The 19,453-nt window shown below is 41.1% G+C and overlaps 1 protein-coding gene across 3 annotated transcripts in view; it reads right to left on the bottom strand.

Moving 5' to 3' along the window:
- The window catches only part of STON2 (stonin 2), a 75,204-nt gene extending 55,967 nt beyond the window's left edge, over positions 1-19,237 (bottom strand). For 2 of the 3 annotated variants that reach the window (XM_032112257.1, XM_032112259.1), the window contains exons 1-3: positions 19,166-19,237; positions 2,430-2,638; positions 1,745-1,999 (exon numbers count right to left, since the gene is read on the bottom strand). In XM_032112257.1, coding sequence (XP_031968148.1) covers positions 1,745-1,999; positions 2,430-2,517 — 343 coding nt within the window. In that variant the 5' untranslated portion in view covers positions 2,518-2,638; positions 19,166-19,237. Of the gene's footprint in view, positions 1-557; positions 608-1,744; positions 2,000-2,429; positions 2,639-19,165 lie in introns of those variants that run through there. The other variant, XM_032112260.1, reaches the window with a different exon arrangement.
- Positions 19,238-19,453: the final 216 nt, after the last annotated feature.

Below are 19,453 nucleotides of genomic sequence, written 5' to 3'. Positions count from 1 at the left end.
GGGGAACAACCCTCCTCCATGAATCTCAGTCAGATGCCAAAGTTAGCGTGTAACTATCCTCCCTCAGTGACATGGATCACACAGGACAAGCCTCTACAGGGGCACAAATGAGTGTCTTCAAAACTGCAATGCTTTTGGAAAGTCTATTCTACTCTCCTCATCTCGATATCCTAGACCTCTGCCTACAGACTAGTATCCCCTGTGACTGAAAACACACACCAAGAGGCAGTGCTTTTGCTAAGCACATAACTTAACATTGGGCCACATCCCTCTATGCATAGGACATCAAGTAATATACCATAAAATTCATTTTATGGAAGTCTCTTTCTTATGATTAGCTTTATTAAGGTTGAGCAAAGATTTTTATTTTTCGTTTAAGAAGGTGCATTTATGAGTTTTTCAGTTAACAAGGATATAACAACATTAGGAAGGAAATACCAAGTCAGAGCAACCAACAGTCCCATTTGAAAAAGTATGTGGCTGTATGAGTAAGCATAAGGATCACATAGCCATGAAACTAGAGAGAGAGGTAGAGCACCTCAGTTTTACATACTTACACTTCATAGGTGCTCTTCCTTCTCTCCACATCACAAGGATCAACAAGTATTTACAACTAAGAACCAACAAATAAATATCAACATAAGAAAATCAGAGAAATATCTTGTAGCCTGAAGATTCTCCTACTTCTGTACAAAGGTCTAACCACTGTCTCAAAAGGACTAGTCTGTAGGACCCATCAAAAGAGCAGATGGAAAACCAGATGGGGTTTACCCAAAACCCAATCTAAAGCTGACAATCCAAGTTTTCTGACAGAAGTATTATTCATGTTACAAGGAATATCTGAAGGACTCAGTGAGCAGAGGAAAGCTATAACTCTTTAAACTGTTTTAATAATTAGCAATCATAAAGTGGAATTAATAAGAGATAATCTCACTGTAAACATGAAAAAGTAAACTATTATTTTCTTGGGCAATTACTCCACAACCTCCTGCAAGGAAGGACAGAAGTCTGTTCATGCAGAAAAGCAAGAAGCTCTTATAGCCACATCAGTTAGCGTAAGCTGATGAGGCAAGCCAGAGGATTTGCATGCATGTTTAAAGTATGTCAGAAAGAACTGCTACATCTGAAGAAAAGTGTACACAGTGCTGGAATTAAGGTAAACTTCTGTTGTCTTTGGAATTCTGCAGCTGCTAAATCATAGCATCAAAAGACAGCAGAAAGTACCAATGAGCACTAGCACAACAGTTATTGGTATCAATAAGCTTCTGGCAAAAAAAATATGGGAACTATGAGCAGGTAAAGACTATGATCAAGAGGTGATCACCATTCTTTCAGCTCCAGATTACAGAGGCAAATATGGCTCAGACTTTTTTGATGGCTGTTCATACCTCTATATAAGAAATGTCACTACTGAAAACACTTCTATGCTCTTTCCCCATGAATGCATTTTGGCAATCTCCAAGACCTAGTCAAGACACAGGTAGAGCGAATCACAGAAGGCTTTCATTTTCTTTACAAAAAGAAAATATTTCTTGTTCAATCCAGAAGAATAGTGCGAGCCCTTTTTGAAACTCTGATAACATTAATTGGGTTAAAATAGTACAAACAGTACAGTACAAACAGTACTGTACAAACTACTCAAAGTACAACTTTGAGAAGCCAAAGAACAAGACAAAAATCTTGTATGCTCTCATTGTACTTTGTTATCTTACTGGAGCAGACCTTTTCATTGCTTTTGCCTCACCTGTTTGGGGGTGGGTTGATGAAGCACTGGTCCACGGTGCCTCTTCAAACTGAACCCAAGCACTGATGGATGATGACAGATCAGTGCTTGGACACACATGGTTACCAAGCACAGCAGAATCCACCTTGGGTTGGTCAGGTGCCTCTTCCAGTGCTGTGTGGAAAAGGTCTTGAAATTCTCCATTTGCATTGTGGTACTCTCCTGAGGATGTGTCTGAGGAATGAAAACATTTCACTGGAGGATCCCCAGTGCTACCTAAAATAGAGGCAACATAGAAAGATTTACAGGATTGACCATTATTTCATTGCTTTTTATTGAAACATCTAAAATTTGCCATTAAATGTAGGAAATTTTCCTCCACCTAATGCAGTTTTTCATTAACACTGGGAAGTCTTGCACTTGATTATAACAGGTGAGATTTCCTCCATGGTTGGTTGGATACTGTCTTCCATTTTGAAGGACAGCTCCGAAACCTGTAGTAGATCTACATTACATCACATGAGGAGGGTAATTTGCCTTTTTGACCCAAATTCTCCTATTCCATAGGGGTAACAGGAGATAATTCAATCTCGGCACAAACTGCTTCCATGTAAAAGGCAAGCTCTCTGATGTTAGATATATGACAGTAGTTGGTCTAAATCAAGCAAAGAAAGTCTCAAGTTTCAAAGAAAATCACAAAGCTTACCTCGTGGGTTAACAGGGAGGAGCAGCTCATCGGTGAAGGACACCCACTCAGACTGGTGGGAGGCAATGACACTTGTCAGAGATGTCATATTTGCAGCAGGTCACTCATCTTCACTTGGGGATTGTAAGGAGGAGGAAGCCGAATGGGAGAGGTACGGTGAAGATGAGCCAGTAGAGGGAAACACCTCCTCTGCACTTTCTTTTCAAGTGCTGTTAAGACAAGAAAGAAGATGATGTCTTTTTAGAAAATGAAATGGGAGAAACTACTGCCACAGTTTTTTATAATGTACAATGTTAAAGCAATTTATGTACCACAGTCACAGTACTGTCAAACCACTACTGCCTTTGAGACAGGAATGGCACCCGTGTCTAGGGGAGGGCTACACTTGAGCAACTCCTTAATATAAAGCAACTGAGGGTCTCCAAACATCTTCATGTTACAACAGTCCAGCACCAAAACCAGTATTTTAGTCCTTACTCAAGGGGCCATGCCTTTCATAATCCCAGCAAGAGCAGATGAGGAGATTCTCCCAGGTTTAGCAAATTTTGATTATGATGCAACTTAATCCCTTCTCCAAGCTGTCAACATGTCTTTGCCCACCTTACTGCTTACAATGTCTAATCCCTCTCCAGAGCAAGCAATAAATTGTATGTTTCATTATCAAAAACATTTATGTAGCTGGTTCTGGAATGAGGATGAGTGGCCAATGACTGTTACCATGGTCTGCGTATAGAGAGATGCCCTCTCATCAAGCTGCTTGACTGGAACTTCACATTTTAATTTTGAAAACCATCTTAGACCTTGTCTGGAGTTAAGCATGATTTTGCTGTAGGTCAGCAAATGTTTTCACAGATGTGGCAACTGAATTTAGTAGGGCCTCCAATGGTATGCACCCCACAAAGATCTGGGAATCTGCTAAATGGAATGGAGCACTGCCAAGTGCTCTGGTTGTTCGCTAGTAATTGGCAGGGTCAGGTCCAGGCAGAGAAATTCTCTCTGACAGGCACCCATGACCACCTCAGATTTGCAAACCACTTCAAAACTCTCAGAAGACTCCTCCTAGGGAAGTATGCTAATTCTGTCCCCAATTTTCTCAAGCATTGAAGCTCTTGTTGCCATGGTACTGAAGTACTTGAAAATACTGAAGCTCACACACTTGACTATTTGAAAGCGCTTTAAGCAGCATTTCTTGGCCTCCTGTCTGTCACCTAACTAAAGGGCTTTTCAGGGTGAAACTTCACATTAGTGTACAGGAACAGATACCTCACCGAGACTTCTCTTCACCCTGTATTAACAACAATTGGGCCTAAAAAACAGACGTATTTAAATGCATTCAATCTTTAAGTATTTTCTGAAGGAGGCAGATCATCAAATAGCTTCCAATATGATTATTCTACTCAGGGCCACAAGGTCATTTGTCTGCTGAAGGCAGATCAGCAATCCAGAAAGGGCTGAAAACTTCAAAAGTTTGGAAGTCACCAACCTGCCTGACAACTAGAGAGAATTCATTTTCAGTGTCTGAAGATTAATCTTTTTGAGCAGAATTGAATGCAAAATGTACAATTTCCTGCAAACACAAAAAAGGATTCTTGGAGATAATCCTGATGGTTAAGTGCAACCTGCCATAAGACTGATCCCCTAGCCACAGACTTTCCAGAGTCTATGGCACCCTGACAAGTCACCCTGCATATTTTTCCCTTCTTACACAACCAATTCCCTCCTGCAGGAGGAACAGCAGCGCTTGAGCCCTTCTTCCTCCACTGCCATGGCAGGACGCCTGTCTCCATGCAGTGTGGGCAGGTACATTTGCCTGCCTTGCACAACATATCTTTTGGATACTGTTAATAGAAACTACAAAGCTAAACATAGAGGCAAGCTAAGAGAAAAAAAAAAAAAAAAATCAGATGTTTAGGGTCACTTGGATGCCATATGAGGGAAGGAGAGGATGACCTTGGCATCTTGTTTTCCTCATGTGACCAATTAAGCTATTTGTTTTGGGCTTGTTTAAATATCTGTAACTAAGTTTTCTTTTCCCAGACAACTGGATACTGACCTGCCCTTTCTCCTGGAAAAGTCCTGACAGAAGCATGAAGTGGCAGGAAATGAAAAAAGAAAACAGTTTAGCTTGCTCTTGATGCACAGAGACTGCAGTAGAGCTCTTTTTTTTTTTTTTTTTTTTTTAAATTTCAAGGGGAAAAAAGATATGAAAGGAGGCAAGAAAATGGAATGTTTCAGGTGTGCAGATATACGGGAGAATTATACCACTATTTTAAGATGGATTTCCTCTAGAACCCTACTGCCCTGTGACAACCATAATTCTTAAAATCCATTTACTACCAGAGAGAAAAACTAGCACTTCAAAATGGACAGTGAGGTCTATAAGCCCAGAAAAGCACCAGAATACTGTGCATTGAAGGTTATACAACTTCCCCATGACTGGAATTTTCTAGAGATTTCCTAGTTTGGTAAATGAAAGAGACTGTATTGACTTATCAGGGTTATCACACCTGCAGCCTGAAAGAGAGGAAAGGCAGTCTGAGCAGCTAATAACTTCAAAGATATTCAGAATAGAGGCATTTTGAGGATGCATATGTTAGGTTAAAAAAAAAAAAGAAAACTATAGACTTTTGCATTCTTTCAACATTCACAAAAAAGCCTCAATCCCTCCCCTTGACCTAAATGCCTGTACAGAATTATGAATCATGTATAGCTAATACCTGTGCAGACTGTGTGGAAAAAATACTTCATCCACAAATTATTTTTCACCTCTCATTCCCTCTCCAAAATCCTCCTTAGAGAAAGACCTAAGCCCATCCCACTGTGAACCAATGAGCCTCAGCCAGCCCAATACCAGTGCCACTGTGCATTCAGTTAACACAACGATGCTGCCATTAGCAGAACTACTACAGAGGTAGTAATTGGCACCTCCAGAAGAACCATCTGAATTGTGGATAAACCTGGATCCTCTCCATAGCAAAGCAGTCAGCACCACTATTTAAACACTGCAGCAAGTACTCTGCAAGTGAATTTCAGAGTGCTCCTTCCTGTTCTTCAGACTTCTCAAACATCTCTGGTTATTCATAGAGGAATTAATTTTGGAGCCTACAAGGACTAAGAACAAATAAATTCTTTAAACTCCAAGTGAGCTACAGTTAAAGCAAAAGTTCATGCTGCACAGCCCAAACAAGAGCAGATGGAAACACATTTCTTGGAGCAAGATATTACCAGGCCAGACCAGCATTATTTCTCTCTACATGAACAGGATTGTTTAGATTGTTACTTCTGGATTTGTGCAATTATGTGCACTAAGCTTTTGGTGCTGAACTGGTTTAAAAAAAAAAGTAAGCTAATTTATCAGATTTTTGGTAAAAAATTGTGAATTAGAAGTTTGCTTGTTTATTTGATACTATCACACAGTAAATACAAAGTAAAGCAGATGTTATACCTGCTCACCCCAATGATTCTTACCATCAATTCCAAGGCAGTGACTTGACCATGAGGCAGAAAAACCCCTCTAAGAAGCTGAAATTTCTGCTTCAGGTGTCCCTTTTTCACATTACAGTTTCACCGTGGTGCATGTAAATCTGACTGACAAGTAGGTGACAGTTACTTCATTTTCCAAAAGGTAGAGATCATAGAGCTGGAAAAAAACTCCTTGTCTCTTTAGTCCTCCTAGTGTTTTGATAAACCCCATTATACAAGTCCTTCTTAAAACTGATGAAGGTTCATTCTAAAATGACAAAACTGCTTTGGTAACTACAAGCCTCTCATTTCAAAACTACGTAAATTCAGTCTACAGCCATTCCTTCTTGTGACATGATTACCCATCTGTCCTTTTGTACAAGTCCCCTCTAGCAACAGATGAAAAGGGGTATCATTGTTCCTCTCCCTTTATCTTGCTACATCAAAAACATGTATTTGAGAAAGACACATAATTATCCTGTGCCAGAAGTGTGACACCCAGCACCTTGTACAATGAGCCCTCACTTTACACACTGTGGGAGTACAAACACCAACAGTAGTAATGTTGATATGGAGAAATGCTTGTGGCTTTTATTGAGGTTTAGAAGTATCAGAAATATCTGTAATGGAATTCAGAAGTATCCGTAATTGCATGATGTTTTTGTAAACATTCCGTTCAAAGTATTTAATTACTCATGTGCTTGCACAGTAAACTCGAACACTGTTTCTCAGTAGATTTCAACTCTCCTTAGAAGAAACAGCTCAGCACAATTAATATTTTTAAGCACTAAGGGTCATTTCTCCAATTGCTTCAAGTTACATCCATATGATGCAGGCTGCAGTTGGCTTTCTGATCACTACCCAGAGTTACTAGGTTACAGTTATATGGGAAAATAGGAAAAAAAAATCAGAATAAAAATACTGAGAATGAAATTCAGTTGTTTGCTTTCTTGTTTTCCAAATGCAGTATCAATAGGAAGCTTGTGCTAAGTGTATAGACTCTAAATATATTGCCTTACAGTAATGGCAACACTATTGAAAAAAAATCCTGTAATCCATACAGCAATACTGTTTCTCTTGCTTATACATTCCCTTACAATCCCAGGAACTGAAACATTAACTGGTTACAGTAGTTTGCATTTGGTTTTGTAGGAGACCATTAAGGGAAAACAACTAGACAAGCTGTTAAATTCCACACAGCAGAGAAAAGAAACTACGCCAAAGGGACAGTAAGGAAAGGAAAGACTCTGACCAGGGCTTTTCTCGTAACAATCAAGCTTCTCTCCCACCAGGAAAGCCTCAAGGAAAAATAAGTAATTTTATCTTGACTATGTGTTTGGCAAACCTGTACAGATGAAACAATTCTAGTAGCATGAACTGAGGAATGATTGCTGCCTTGGGCAAATTTCCAAGTGAGAAAGAGCTCATGGCTCTTCCTCTCGGCTTGGCCTGTAACAAACACTGACCATCAGCACATCATGATCTGAATAATAAACAAACTCCAAATTGGAACTCTGTTCTTGAGCATCAAAACCAAGTCCCAAGTACTTCAAGGTGCAACGGCATAAAGAAAACACAGTGCTAAACAACAGGAAAAAAACAAAACAATGAACTTGAGAAACCCAGTGAAACAAAGGAACTGGACTTGGATATCATTCTTACTGATAAAAATAATTTTACCAACCTCTGCCTAAATGCCTGAGGTAAGATTACCTTATGAATGACCTAGATGATGACAGAAATAAAATCATATCTGGTTGAGTATTGTATTTTTTAATATTGACAATATTTTCTCCATGTATACAGCCCCACCAGCTTGTAAATTGCCCTGAGCAAGTCTCTGGTAAAACTCTGTTTTAGATCTCAGACCAGTTTTACCTACTCTGATATATGCTTTTATATGAGTTCAGATGTAGCTTAACAAGTTCAGTCACTATCTGGTGCATTTAACACTCACACAAAAGCTCTCAATATGAAAGGAAGAATTAGGGCTCCAAGGGAGACATGCCTTATGAAACTCCTGCAGCCTCTCTGGAAGAAAGGATGGCTTTTCCTGTTATGGATTATACCAAAGTGAATAGTAACAAGAGTCTTGACAGTGCTGTGTCTGCAGAGCCTGGGCAAATCCACCTTGTCCCATTACAAGGTAGGTCATTACTACTGTCTCCTGGTGATTTTAGACAGAGATGGAGTGGGGCAGAGTGTGGCACTAAAGGTGACATCTGGCACATTGAATGACAGAAGAGCAGATTGGGGGTCTTCCTGAGCCCAGGGCCCAGTGCAGCCACACTAATGACCATTCCCAATTAGTTCAACAGCTATGAAGTGATCTGCCTAAATCCACACTGCAAGTCCATGGCAGAAGCAGCGTTAAAGCTGAGGTGACCTGGAATGACCTTATTTTCTCTAGCACAACCAGCACACATAAAACCATATGCCACAAACACACATCCCAACTTTCCTGGAAGCTCACATTTCAGTGACAGTAAGAGAGGAGAGTCTGTACAGGATGCAGTGGTAAGAAAGTCATAAGCATCTCCCTCAGGAATATTTGCGTCAAGGCTAACATCTGAAAGGTCAACAGCTGCTGTTTTCCCTACACCAAAATTTATCTGCCACAGAAGCTCCTCTGTTTTCCACAGAGAGAGAGAAGACATGTAAGATGCCCTCCTGCAGGCAATACCAGCAAATTTAGGCAGTTCAGAAGGCAATAATATCTCTCCTTCTGTCAAGGCCATGCCTCAGAAATACTTCATGGATTCTGGATGCCTCATAATGAGAGACAGGGATTCAAAGTCTGATGCTGGAGAAAAATTGTACAACCTCCTCTATTACTTGTACTTCTAAAAACTTGAGAAATGTACAAAGACACTGTAGAAGACCAGCAGTGCAAAACAGAATAGGAATTTTTAATTTTTAAAAAAAAGTTATTTTTACGATTAGAAGTAATATACAGCAGGCAAAAACCAAGGGAGGATGTGAGACAAAATGTTTGACAGTGATAATTCACATCACCAGTCACATCAGGAAAACAGAAGTTCTGCATTTCAGGACTTTCAATATAGTTCACTCTGGGTACATGATTCCTTCAAAGTGTAACTGAAGCCTCCAGGCATGTAATTGCATGGGAACTTGAAGGACAACTTCCCAAACTGCCAACCTTTCAACTCAAACTAGGATCTGAGGCAACAATTAGTCAAATGCTTCTCTTACCATATAGAGCAACAGTGCAATAAAACTAGACTGGGACAAGATTACAGGAAAGAGGCAATGTGTCAATTTGTTTAGCAGAACATTTACATCTCTAAAATCTGGCACTTTTATTCCCCCAGGCAGTATTGTACAAACAGGAGAAAAAAATAGGAGAAAAACCACTAATTTCAGGTTTTTCTTCCCAAAGACTAGAATAGCTCAGATCAGGTTTTACTTTGTTCAGCAAAATTCTGTTGGTAGTAACAGTAGGCAACAGGAAATCTAAATGCAGTAAGGGAGGAGAGGTTGCTAACATTCCCTTTGGTGAGGGTGAGTACATGGTCCTTACTACTCTTCCTTGTTTTCTCAAGGCCTCCACAGGGCAGAAGTCAAAAGCAGCATCCTGATCCCAGACTTCCACACCTGCCCATTGCATGTGACACAGATTTTTCTCTGCTTCAGGATGGTGAATTTGCAGTAGACACAACTATTGCATGACACAATACTATAAAACTGATGCTCCTATCCACAGTATGTGCAGGGAACTGGGTTTAAAAATTGATTTATTCTTTCAAACCTCAAAAAGTTTACATACAAGGAACGTGTTTCAAAAGAAAATTCCCACTGAGCAACGTGGTTTGAACATCTGATATTGATGCTTTTGTATGTTCTTATTTAAATTCTGCACAGACAAGCTACCCAGATGTATTCCATTTACCAAACCCTCCAAAAGTTCCTGTACTTTATTTGCTGCTGTGATGATTATCCAAGTAGTTTTTTGAAGTTATCTCACTATTGCAAAAGGCATAATGTTCTACAATTAATCCCTCTAGAACCAACTATGCCATCGCAGCCTGACATCACTCAAGACAGCCATCAAGAAGTAAACACAGATAATAAAATCCTATCTACCTGTCCTTCTTCTATACTGGGACTAATAACAAAAGAAACAGGGAAGTAAGTGATCACAAGTTTACTGGAATATCATGCTGGATGATAAACACTCTTTTAGAAAACACACAACCTGGCTTGTGTGAAATGCCATCCTGTTCTGACAGATATTAACTTTCTAGCACTGCTTATATGCACTGCAACAAATTACTGCATTTCAAGTATTCACTGTACAACTCAAAAACTGATCCTGCTTCCATCAGTAAAAGGAGAGCCAGCAGAATTCCCCCTGTGCCTCAAGTTTCAACTGCACAAACGAAACGAGGGCTTTATTTTCTGATTACAAATAAGTTAAATGCTAGAAGATGGGTGACAACATCTTCACTGAAGATGGTGGGTATATGTGTTTGCCATCAATCAGTATCAGTTAAACTCTCATTTTGACTAAGAAAGCTAGGGGAAGAGGAAAAAAAAAACCCAAACCAAAAAAAATCCAAGAAAGAAAGAACTCAAGCCCTCAAACACTAGCCACATTCAAGACAAGAGAGGAACTGAATTCTGTAGACAGAGAAGCTTCACTGGAAGCTGTATGCCTACACAGAGGATGGGCATTGATCTGTCTGAGCTGTGAGTACGCACAGAACAGGAGAACAGATTCAGAGTGAGAGAAAAACACAGAATCCAACTGCGAAAGCATCAGGAAAACAAGGACTATTGAGGAAGTGATGCAGCCCTGAATGAAAGCAAAGAAGTTTTCTTGTGCTGAATGTTGGCTCGAAAGGGGGATTAGGAACACTGAGAAAGTCATCTTCTGTTCAAACCTTCTCTGTATTTCCATATAGCTAACAACTATTAAATGTAAATAATTTCTGTGTAATTGTACTTCTATGTGGCATCTTTTGTAACTTCTAATCTGTATCGGCACAACCCTTCCAAGCAAAAGAATTAAACAGGGATTTTTGTTATAAAGGAGATCCTTCTCGATTGTTATAGATAAAGGCAACATTAAAATGTGAAATTGTCTCCCAGTTTAAGGAAACCCTGCTTGATTATTTAAAGCCAGGCAAAGTTCTGGAAGAGATGTCACAGGGAACAAGCTTGCTCTAGCAGAAAATTCTTTCGATGATCCAACCAGTCTTTCCTCATTTCCAGTGTCTGAAGAGTCAAATGCAACTTAATGTGATGCCAGGACACTGCAGCCCTTCAGGGCAACCCATAAACATCATGTTTGTTGTCACTCTCTATTTTAGACAGCCTAAATATAGGCCCATTAGACTTGATGTTTCTATTCCTTTAGCATGGCTACTCCTGTTTCAAGAGAATGCAAAACAACTCTAGAAAAAAAATGCTTGTGCAAAGATTGAATTTAAAGGTACCCAGTATTTTATAGAACATTGCCAAAAATTTATCTGAAGTAGAAACAAAGTTCTTGACAAGTCATATTCATACACAGTACAAAAGAATATGTTTGCAATGGTACTGTCTAATGCATTTGTGTCCAATTGTATTTGTTTAGTTGTCAAAACATAAGAATGCATGGTATACTAGCATGATGTAGAACAGAGGGTATGAGAAAATCCTTCATTTTTTCTTGTTTGGTTTTACTGAGGTTTTGGGTTGTTTAGTTTTTACTAACACACACTAAGTGGTACTCTATGGTAGTACCCTGATGATAGTGCCTGTGAGACAGCAGGCAACCTCGTGCATTCCAAAAGAGGAATTACTGTCAAAGTAAACTGTCAGAACTGGAATAGTGCATACTGGGTGCATGACACAGCTGTGCAGACACCCTCAGGGAGGTCCCCGGAGACCAAACCCTTTGCTGGGGAAGCTTCTGCAGTGGCACCTTCTTGTATGCCTGGCTTGAGCCAGTGGGACACAAGTGCTGTAGGTGTGTGTACATGCACAGGTTACACAGAACCAAAAGTAAGACCACTATTTATAGGTGCATGGAAAAAGATAATCTCCAGTTTCCACACAGACATAGGAATGTGGTTCAATCTTTTGAAATTCCATGTTTTGAGGAGAGAGAATAATTTAGTTGGATACACCAAATCAATACTCAGAAAAAAAAGAAAGAAAGAAGAAACAAAAAGAGAAAGGGAAAAGCAGATAAATGTACAGCAAGACACTTCCCTGTTCTTTCCTGCGCAAAAAATTAATGCTTCAGTTTCAAATAGCTGACTTATTTTATCATTTCATCATAGAATCAAAATGTTAAAGCTTGAAAAGGACCTTCAAGATCATCTAGTTCCAACGCCCTGCCATGTGCAGGGACACCTTATCCAACCTTGAACACTGCCAGGGTTGGGGCATCCACAACTTCCCTGGGCAACCTTGCAGTGCAGAATTTCCTCCTAATGTCTAACCTACATTTCCCCTCTTTCAGTTTGTACCCACTATGCCTTGTCTTATCACTACAGTTCCTAATGAAGAGGAAATCATGTAAAGTTTAACTGCAGCAGGTGACCAGCCATTCTATATAGTTAGAACTGTGCTCTCCTACATTATGCATGTGGAAACTTACAGAGTACAATGAGAGTCCCATGGTATGACAAGTGAAGTCATGAACATATTCCAGCTCTCAGCTGAGCTTGGGTAATGCAGTATCCCAAATTTTTAGACAAGAATTTAATTCACGTTCCATTTCTGAGTGCTGTCAGATATTCTGTAACTTTCTTCTTTCTGGTTAATGCATGACCTCTTCTGTGTTATGCAAGTGCTTTAGTAGAGCAACTGTGTAAAAAAACCCAACAAAATATAAAATCAGAAGTCACTAAAGAAACTCCAAGGCTCCTTTTCCATCCAAGCCACCACAAGTTTAAGACAGGTTTATTGTTGCCTTGAAAACTCTAGCGTGTAGTCAGGAAAACAAAGAAAAAAGTTATGAAGACTTCACTCACTTCATCGAACAAAACAATGTAAAGCACTGTAGATGGATGCTGGGCACTCAGGTCATACCAGCAAGGCCTTTCTCCATTAAAAGGTTTGGAATCTGAATACCCTGCCTGTGCAACCCCTCCTAGGTAAGACTCCCAGCAGTGCAGTGTGTTTGACAGCATGGCTGCTTTCTGAACCTGCTCTGGAAATGGAAGCAGTGTGGTCGGGTCACCCCACCTCCCACCCAGCCTTACGCAGCCCAAAGTGACCGTGGTCATTCTGTTCCTCAGCCCACAGTATGTCTCAGTAGCACAGCAGCATGATTTTTGGAAATGCCAGTTCATGGCAATGCTACTGCAGTGTTACTGCTCTCTTGCCCGCTCTGGGGAGGCTGAATCCAGCTAACCTTTGGCAAGGGCTGCCATATCCAGTGGACAAGTTTTGGTAGTGGGATGCAGACAAGTAGATTTAAAAATATTTGAGGCATTTACTTCCTCTTTCATAAAGGCACAGGCCCACAAAGGGACAGGGACACTCTGTTACCAAGACTCATTGTGTCAGAGTTGTAAATTTGACACATAATTCACACAGACGCAAAAGTATGTTAGAAACTATTAAAAAGTAGCTGAATAAGAACTTTTTCTTTCAAGACAAACTTCCTGAAAAGAAAGGATTATCCCTTGAAAGTTACTGTCTGTTTCAGTGTCACTGAAGAGCTAATGTAGCTGTTTGGAGCTGTGGCTCCCAAAGATCTGTGGCTACCCTCAGTCAGCCTTAGCTCCAAGCACATTCATATCAATAGCCTGGATTGGACACAGAGAGAATCTGCAAACTTTTCTGGGAAAAAAAGGGTGAATGCTGGTGTCAAACTCTGAGCCCACATGCAGTGCGGTGAACTATTACAGCAGCCTTCATTCAGAGAGACCGGACGATTAAACTGCAGAGGACAGAGATGTGTTATTTAGGAGAGGAAAGACCACATCTGCCAAATCTATTCTATCTCAGTTTTATCCTCTTCACTGACATTTGAGATTCTGGCTGTGAATGCCCCCAAAGTAATCCATGCACCTATCAACTGAGATCTCATTCCTCATGCTAACTGATGTACTGTATAATTTGCATGCACCTGATGTTTTCACCATGTATAATTTTTATGCATACAATATAAGTTTTAACCAGGTAAATACTTGAACTGTGGTGAACTTGAAACAACCTAGCAAGGACCAGAGAAAAAGAAGCATTTCTGCTGGCAAGTTTCTGTCCTTAAGAACAGCTGGCAACTAAACAGCCACTAATCATTAAACTTCATAGGCCAAATTCTTCCCTACAGCCATTCAATTGAAACTGCTCTATTAGAAAACAAACTGGCCTTGTGCTGCGGAGCTTGACCAGCTCTAGTTTCAGTTCTGCAGCTAGTAATACTTTTTCTCTTCAAAAATGCTTAGTAGATGTTTTTTCATGCATTTCCATCACCCACACAACCACAAAACCACCACGAAATTCTGTGAAATAGTACCTTCTGTTCACCAGAGGCCCCTGATTCAGATGGCAAAATTACTGTATCATATAGCCACCCCCTAATTCAAAAATAAATTGAAGATAATTCTTTCACTTAATTTCACAGCTGGCAAACTCAAGAGCACACAGAGAGAATTGGTTTCTGTAAATATTCATGTCTATAAATGCCAACTAAAACTTGGCCTAAAGGAGCATAATGAATCAAGAAACCGCTCAGCAAAAAGACATCCTTTCTCTCTAGCTCACCAGGCAGGTCTGCTGCCCTTGGACCAGGAGCTCCACTTTGAATCTCAGCTCTGGAGCACACTGTCTGCTCTTTGAATAGCAGGAGAGTTTTGAACTACTAGAGCACCTCTGTAGGATCCTGAAGCACACTGGTCAGTTCTGCCCTCTGTTTCAAGCTGAAGGAATTGTGCTGAGACATTTAGTTCAGTTACCTTAATAAAGCAAGATGAATCACACCTCATTTAACTCCAGACACCCAGCCAGACATCTGAGATAGTCACCTGATGCTCTGTTTATAGTCAATAGAAGGAACACAACACCTCCAGAGGATCCTTCACCTGATCTATTTTCAAGTGAGGTGAATCCCCCTCCAAGGAGATTATGGTAACTAACTTGGACTTGTATGTCTTTTTCACACCTAGTCTTACACATATTTTTAGACATTTCACTACAGCTGACTGACAAGCCTTAGTATCACTGCTGAGAAATATTTTCAATATTTTGGGAAATACTTCCTGTCAAAAAAGCACCTATTGAAGGCATTTTGGGATTGATGAGAGCAAAAGCTCTTCAATTTTATGGCTTCCCTTCAGGAACTGTATCTCTATAGAACTGATGTATAATAAAGCTATACATTTCAGTAACCTACTTCTTTTAAGATTATTACCTATTAAAGAACGCACTATTTGTTTCTGTGCTTATCTAAGCAACACATTGTCCTAGCATTGATGTCTCCTCTTAACTCTTTTAGCATTTTGCTATGATTTTTTTTTCTGTCAATATATACTGATGATTATGCAAAATTTAAAAATGGGTTGTCAAGTTGGTCAACAGACTGTATCCTAAGTTTACCCTAATAAGCAGCATAAAACCTTACCAGTAGGAGCAGTGGTGGAGTGAAATACTTAGCATTAAGGGTACAGCTCTCACACTACCTTTTTTATGGTTTTTACTTACAATTATCTCCAAAATGATCCTGTAGACTTAATTTGCATTAGCACTTGGAGTACATTAAATGAGCTCTTCCTTTTGCTCAGTCTTATCCCAAACAAAATCAGTTTATGTGCTCCAAGATGCACATTGAACTGCAGAAATGCAGGTGATCAGGACATTCATTTTAAAAGTGCATTCCTGCCCTAAATAATGCGCTCATGTATTTACATCCATAGTTTTTCCAGAAGAGAAGAGAATCCTGGAACACTGATGTGTGTCCCCTGGTATTTCCATGGGACTGTTTTTTCAATTTTTTGAATCACAATTTCTGAAATTTTACCCCCCTTTCAGTTTTAAAAAAACCAGGACATTCCACACTGTTCTACTTATTTGCATATTTAGAAGACAGTGAAAATTGATGGCAGAAGTCAATAGGGGATACATAATCCCTACCGGAAAGCAATCTTACCCATATAGACATCTGTGGATGGATTTCTGGCCCTGTTTAAGGTCCTGGCAAACCTTTCACCACCTACAAGTAGCAAAGATGTAATCCCTAGGGTTTCCAGATGTACGAGCGGAGTTGTATGGCTTCTAATTTCCTAGGACTCAAATTCTTGTGGCCATAATTGCAGCTATAGTTTTGAAGACGACACATGCTCATACCCAACACATACAAGGACAGGCATTCCTTCCTTGAGGTTAACCACTTGTGAAGTTATTACATCCATTAGCAGAATTCACAATTCTGTAAGAAAACATCTGTCATGTTAGACTCCAAAGAAACCTACTAAGGCATCTGAGGACAAAATAATCTGGTTTTGCAGTTGAGTATTTTGTCTTTTTTTTTGTAATGCAACTAATAGTTCAGACAAATTTGCCAAGAATTGCCTTTTGAAGGTCGCCCTTTCCTGGCTGACCTGCAGAGGGAGTTTAAGTGATTTTCTTAGATAAACACAACTTTCAGATGGCCAAGATTATGTTAGACTGCCACCACCACATGAATCCTTAGATTCTATAGCTTAGTTCCTAATGATCTCTTTAATTTTCCAGCTTTCAAACAGAAAGCTGATGGTATTGCAAAGACGGCCTTTAACAGGACTTCAACAATTCAAAACTGATTCTGTTAGCTTACTGCACAAAGCCTCAGTGCAATACCTGGGTTAAAAGCTGCATGAAGAAAGGGTACTACCAGGAGCCAAGTGTCAGAGCAGGAGAATCCACAAGCCATGACCTTATAGCAGATGCCACCTTGGAAACTGTCTCCCTGACTGGAAAAGGCACTGCTTCCGGGGCAACAGAAGCCTTGCAGAGCAAAACATCTTGAGAGGTTTGTAACACACATAGATACCATTTCTTATCTTTACTTGCTGATGCCAGACTTGAAACAGCTGAAAATTATGGACTCTATAAACATGATGTATTTAGCCCACTCACAATATGGTTTTAACCCACTCACAGTCTGGGTTTCTCAACCAGGGAACTGTACCAGCTACTAGTTCTTAACAAGATAGCTGGCAAGGCAGCACCAACAAGGACTTGAGATGGGGAGTTGGCCACTACTGAGATGTAGCTGTTATCTTTTTACCTTGCATCCCTTGGACTGTAATCTAAACCAACCACACAGAGTATTAATTATGCCACTCATGTAGTGAGGGATACAAGGAACTCAAATTAAGGAAAGCTCTGCAGTTAAAGACCAAGATATGCTATTCTGTTCTTAATGATAATGAAGGACACAAATTATAAGACAGTACAACTAGTCAGAACTGAGATATCATGTGAGAGAGAAAAAATCGGACCCTTTTCTCTTACTGAAAAGTTTAATGGTCATGCTCCTAATGACATCGATATTTTAAAAATAATTTAAAAGCCACAACTATAAAAGAGCAGAGAGCTAAAGTTGCCAGCTGTATTCCTATATATAAGGAAACCTGTATGTTAGATCTGCCAGGGAGTTACTGCTACATGCTATGTACTTTAAAGCTAAATATGAATATAATTAAAAGCCTTTAATAGTATACAGAAAAGGTTGAAGATTTACCTGAAAAAAAGCATGGCATAACAAAGTAATTCACTGTAAACACTGCTGTAAATTATAATCAATCAAATCTGAAAATTCTTGGAGAAGAGAGAACCTACCCATTAGGAAATTAAGTATTTAGGAAAGTCCAATGCATTGCATAATCCCACATAATTAATCTCATACAGGTGGGGGAAATAGCTCTTCAAGCTTTTTGGTGATAACACAAACTTTATTAAAACGAACCTTTTTATCTGGACAATATTAAGGCAAAGTCCAGATCTCACTTGTCTGTGTAATGCAGGGTATGTTTTGATCACCTTGGCAGAGAAAAAACTAAATCAGAGTCACATGCCAGAATTAGCAAACACAAGCATTTTCCAAGCAACCTGTAGGCTGAAGTTTACTTGCCCAGACTAGTAAGTTTGCAAAATTTCACAGAAGACAAGAATGATTCATATCTGATTCACAGGTAAAGAAATGCCAATGTTTGCCAAATTTTTGCAATTTGGCAATACTTGACAATACTAAAAGTGCCCTCAAACCAACACTGCAATATTACCCTAAGGATATTTCCCAGCAAAAGGCGCAACTAAAGTACGAGAAGACGTGAGTTGCAAAGCATCACCTGATCTAGTCAAGCAGTCGAGCATTTTTAAACTTTTGTGTGTCTGGAAACCCGAAGTCTCAAAAAGATTAAACCATGGGAAAGAAAAAAATCCAAAAAGTTGAGGCTGATTACAACCAGTTAATCCACAAAACGATTAACAAAAATCAATACAGAAAAATAGAGCTGCAGTACAGAAAGAATATTTAATGTATGAACTAAACAAATAGGCAGAGAAAAGGCTGCCTGGTCGTACGTCAACACAAAACTCCACTTCGCATGGAAATATGTAATTTGAGCTTTTTTAACCTACAATTTACATAGCGTATTGAAACGTGACAACAGAAAGAAGAGCGAGCGATTTTTGTTTTCCTTGCAATATCTTAGCCGCAGAAAAACGTTTCAAAGGCAGCACAATTCAGCGGACCCAAGCAAGAAAAAAATCCAAACCGTGAGTAATTCCATGGAGCAGCTGAGGGGTAGGTGGATACAAGCAGCTTTCCCGTGCTGCTGCTAACGAGCGTTAACCCTTCCGCAGCCGCAGAGCCCCGACCCGCTCGCACGGGCACAGCCGCGCATCCCCGAGGGGTGCATCCCCGGAGAACGAGCCGCGCATCCCCGGAGAACGGCCCTGAGGGAGGCTGCGAGCACCGAGGGGAACAGGTCCACACTCGGTACAGATACTCGCGGCGGGAGCAGCGCCACGACCCCGGGCGGGTAAAGGGCAGGAGCGCGGAGGGGAACCCCGGTCCCGTCAGGGCGCGCAGCCGCGGGCGGCCCCGCTCCGCAGGTACCGAGGGGCAGGCGGCGGCCCCAGCTCCGCCAGCAGGGCCACCTGCCTTCGCTTTAGGTTTCCTCGGCTGCAGTTTTTGATGTCCTCCGCCCGCGCCAGCGCTGCCCGCCAGCCCCGAGCCGCGGTGCCCCTCTCCCGGCGCTCAGAAGGCAGAGCGCGGGCCGCGCCCCCTCCTCCCCGCGGGCCGCAGCCGCCCGGCCCCGCGCACCTACCGGCGGCAGCGCTGCTCCGCGGGCGCGCTCCCGGCGCGCTCGGCTCCGGCTCCAGCCCGGCCCGGCCCGCCCGCCAGCGCCGCCGCCATTGGGCGCTCCCCGGCGGCCGCGGCGCCGCATTGGCCGGGCCCGCCCCGCCCCGCCCGCGCGGAGCCGGCCCTGGCCCCGCGCCGCCAGCGGGCCCCCGCGCGCAGGTGGCGGCGGAGGGGCGGCTGTTCCGCACTCTCGGTATTGAGCCCTTCCAAGTTTCTCAGGACCGTTCTAAATACGATTCAAAGTCAACGGACT

Source organism: Corvus moneduloides, chromosome 6 (assembly GCF_009650955.1).
Source record: "Corvus moneduloides isolate bCorMon1 chromosome 6, bCorMon1.pri, whole genome shotgun sequence".
In the NCBI taxonomy this organism is placed as follows: Eukaryota; Metazoa; Chordata; class Aves; order Passeriformes; family Corvidae; genus Corvus; species Corvus moneduloides.
This window is presented reverse-complemented; position numbering and strand designations above follow the sequence as displayed.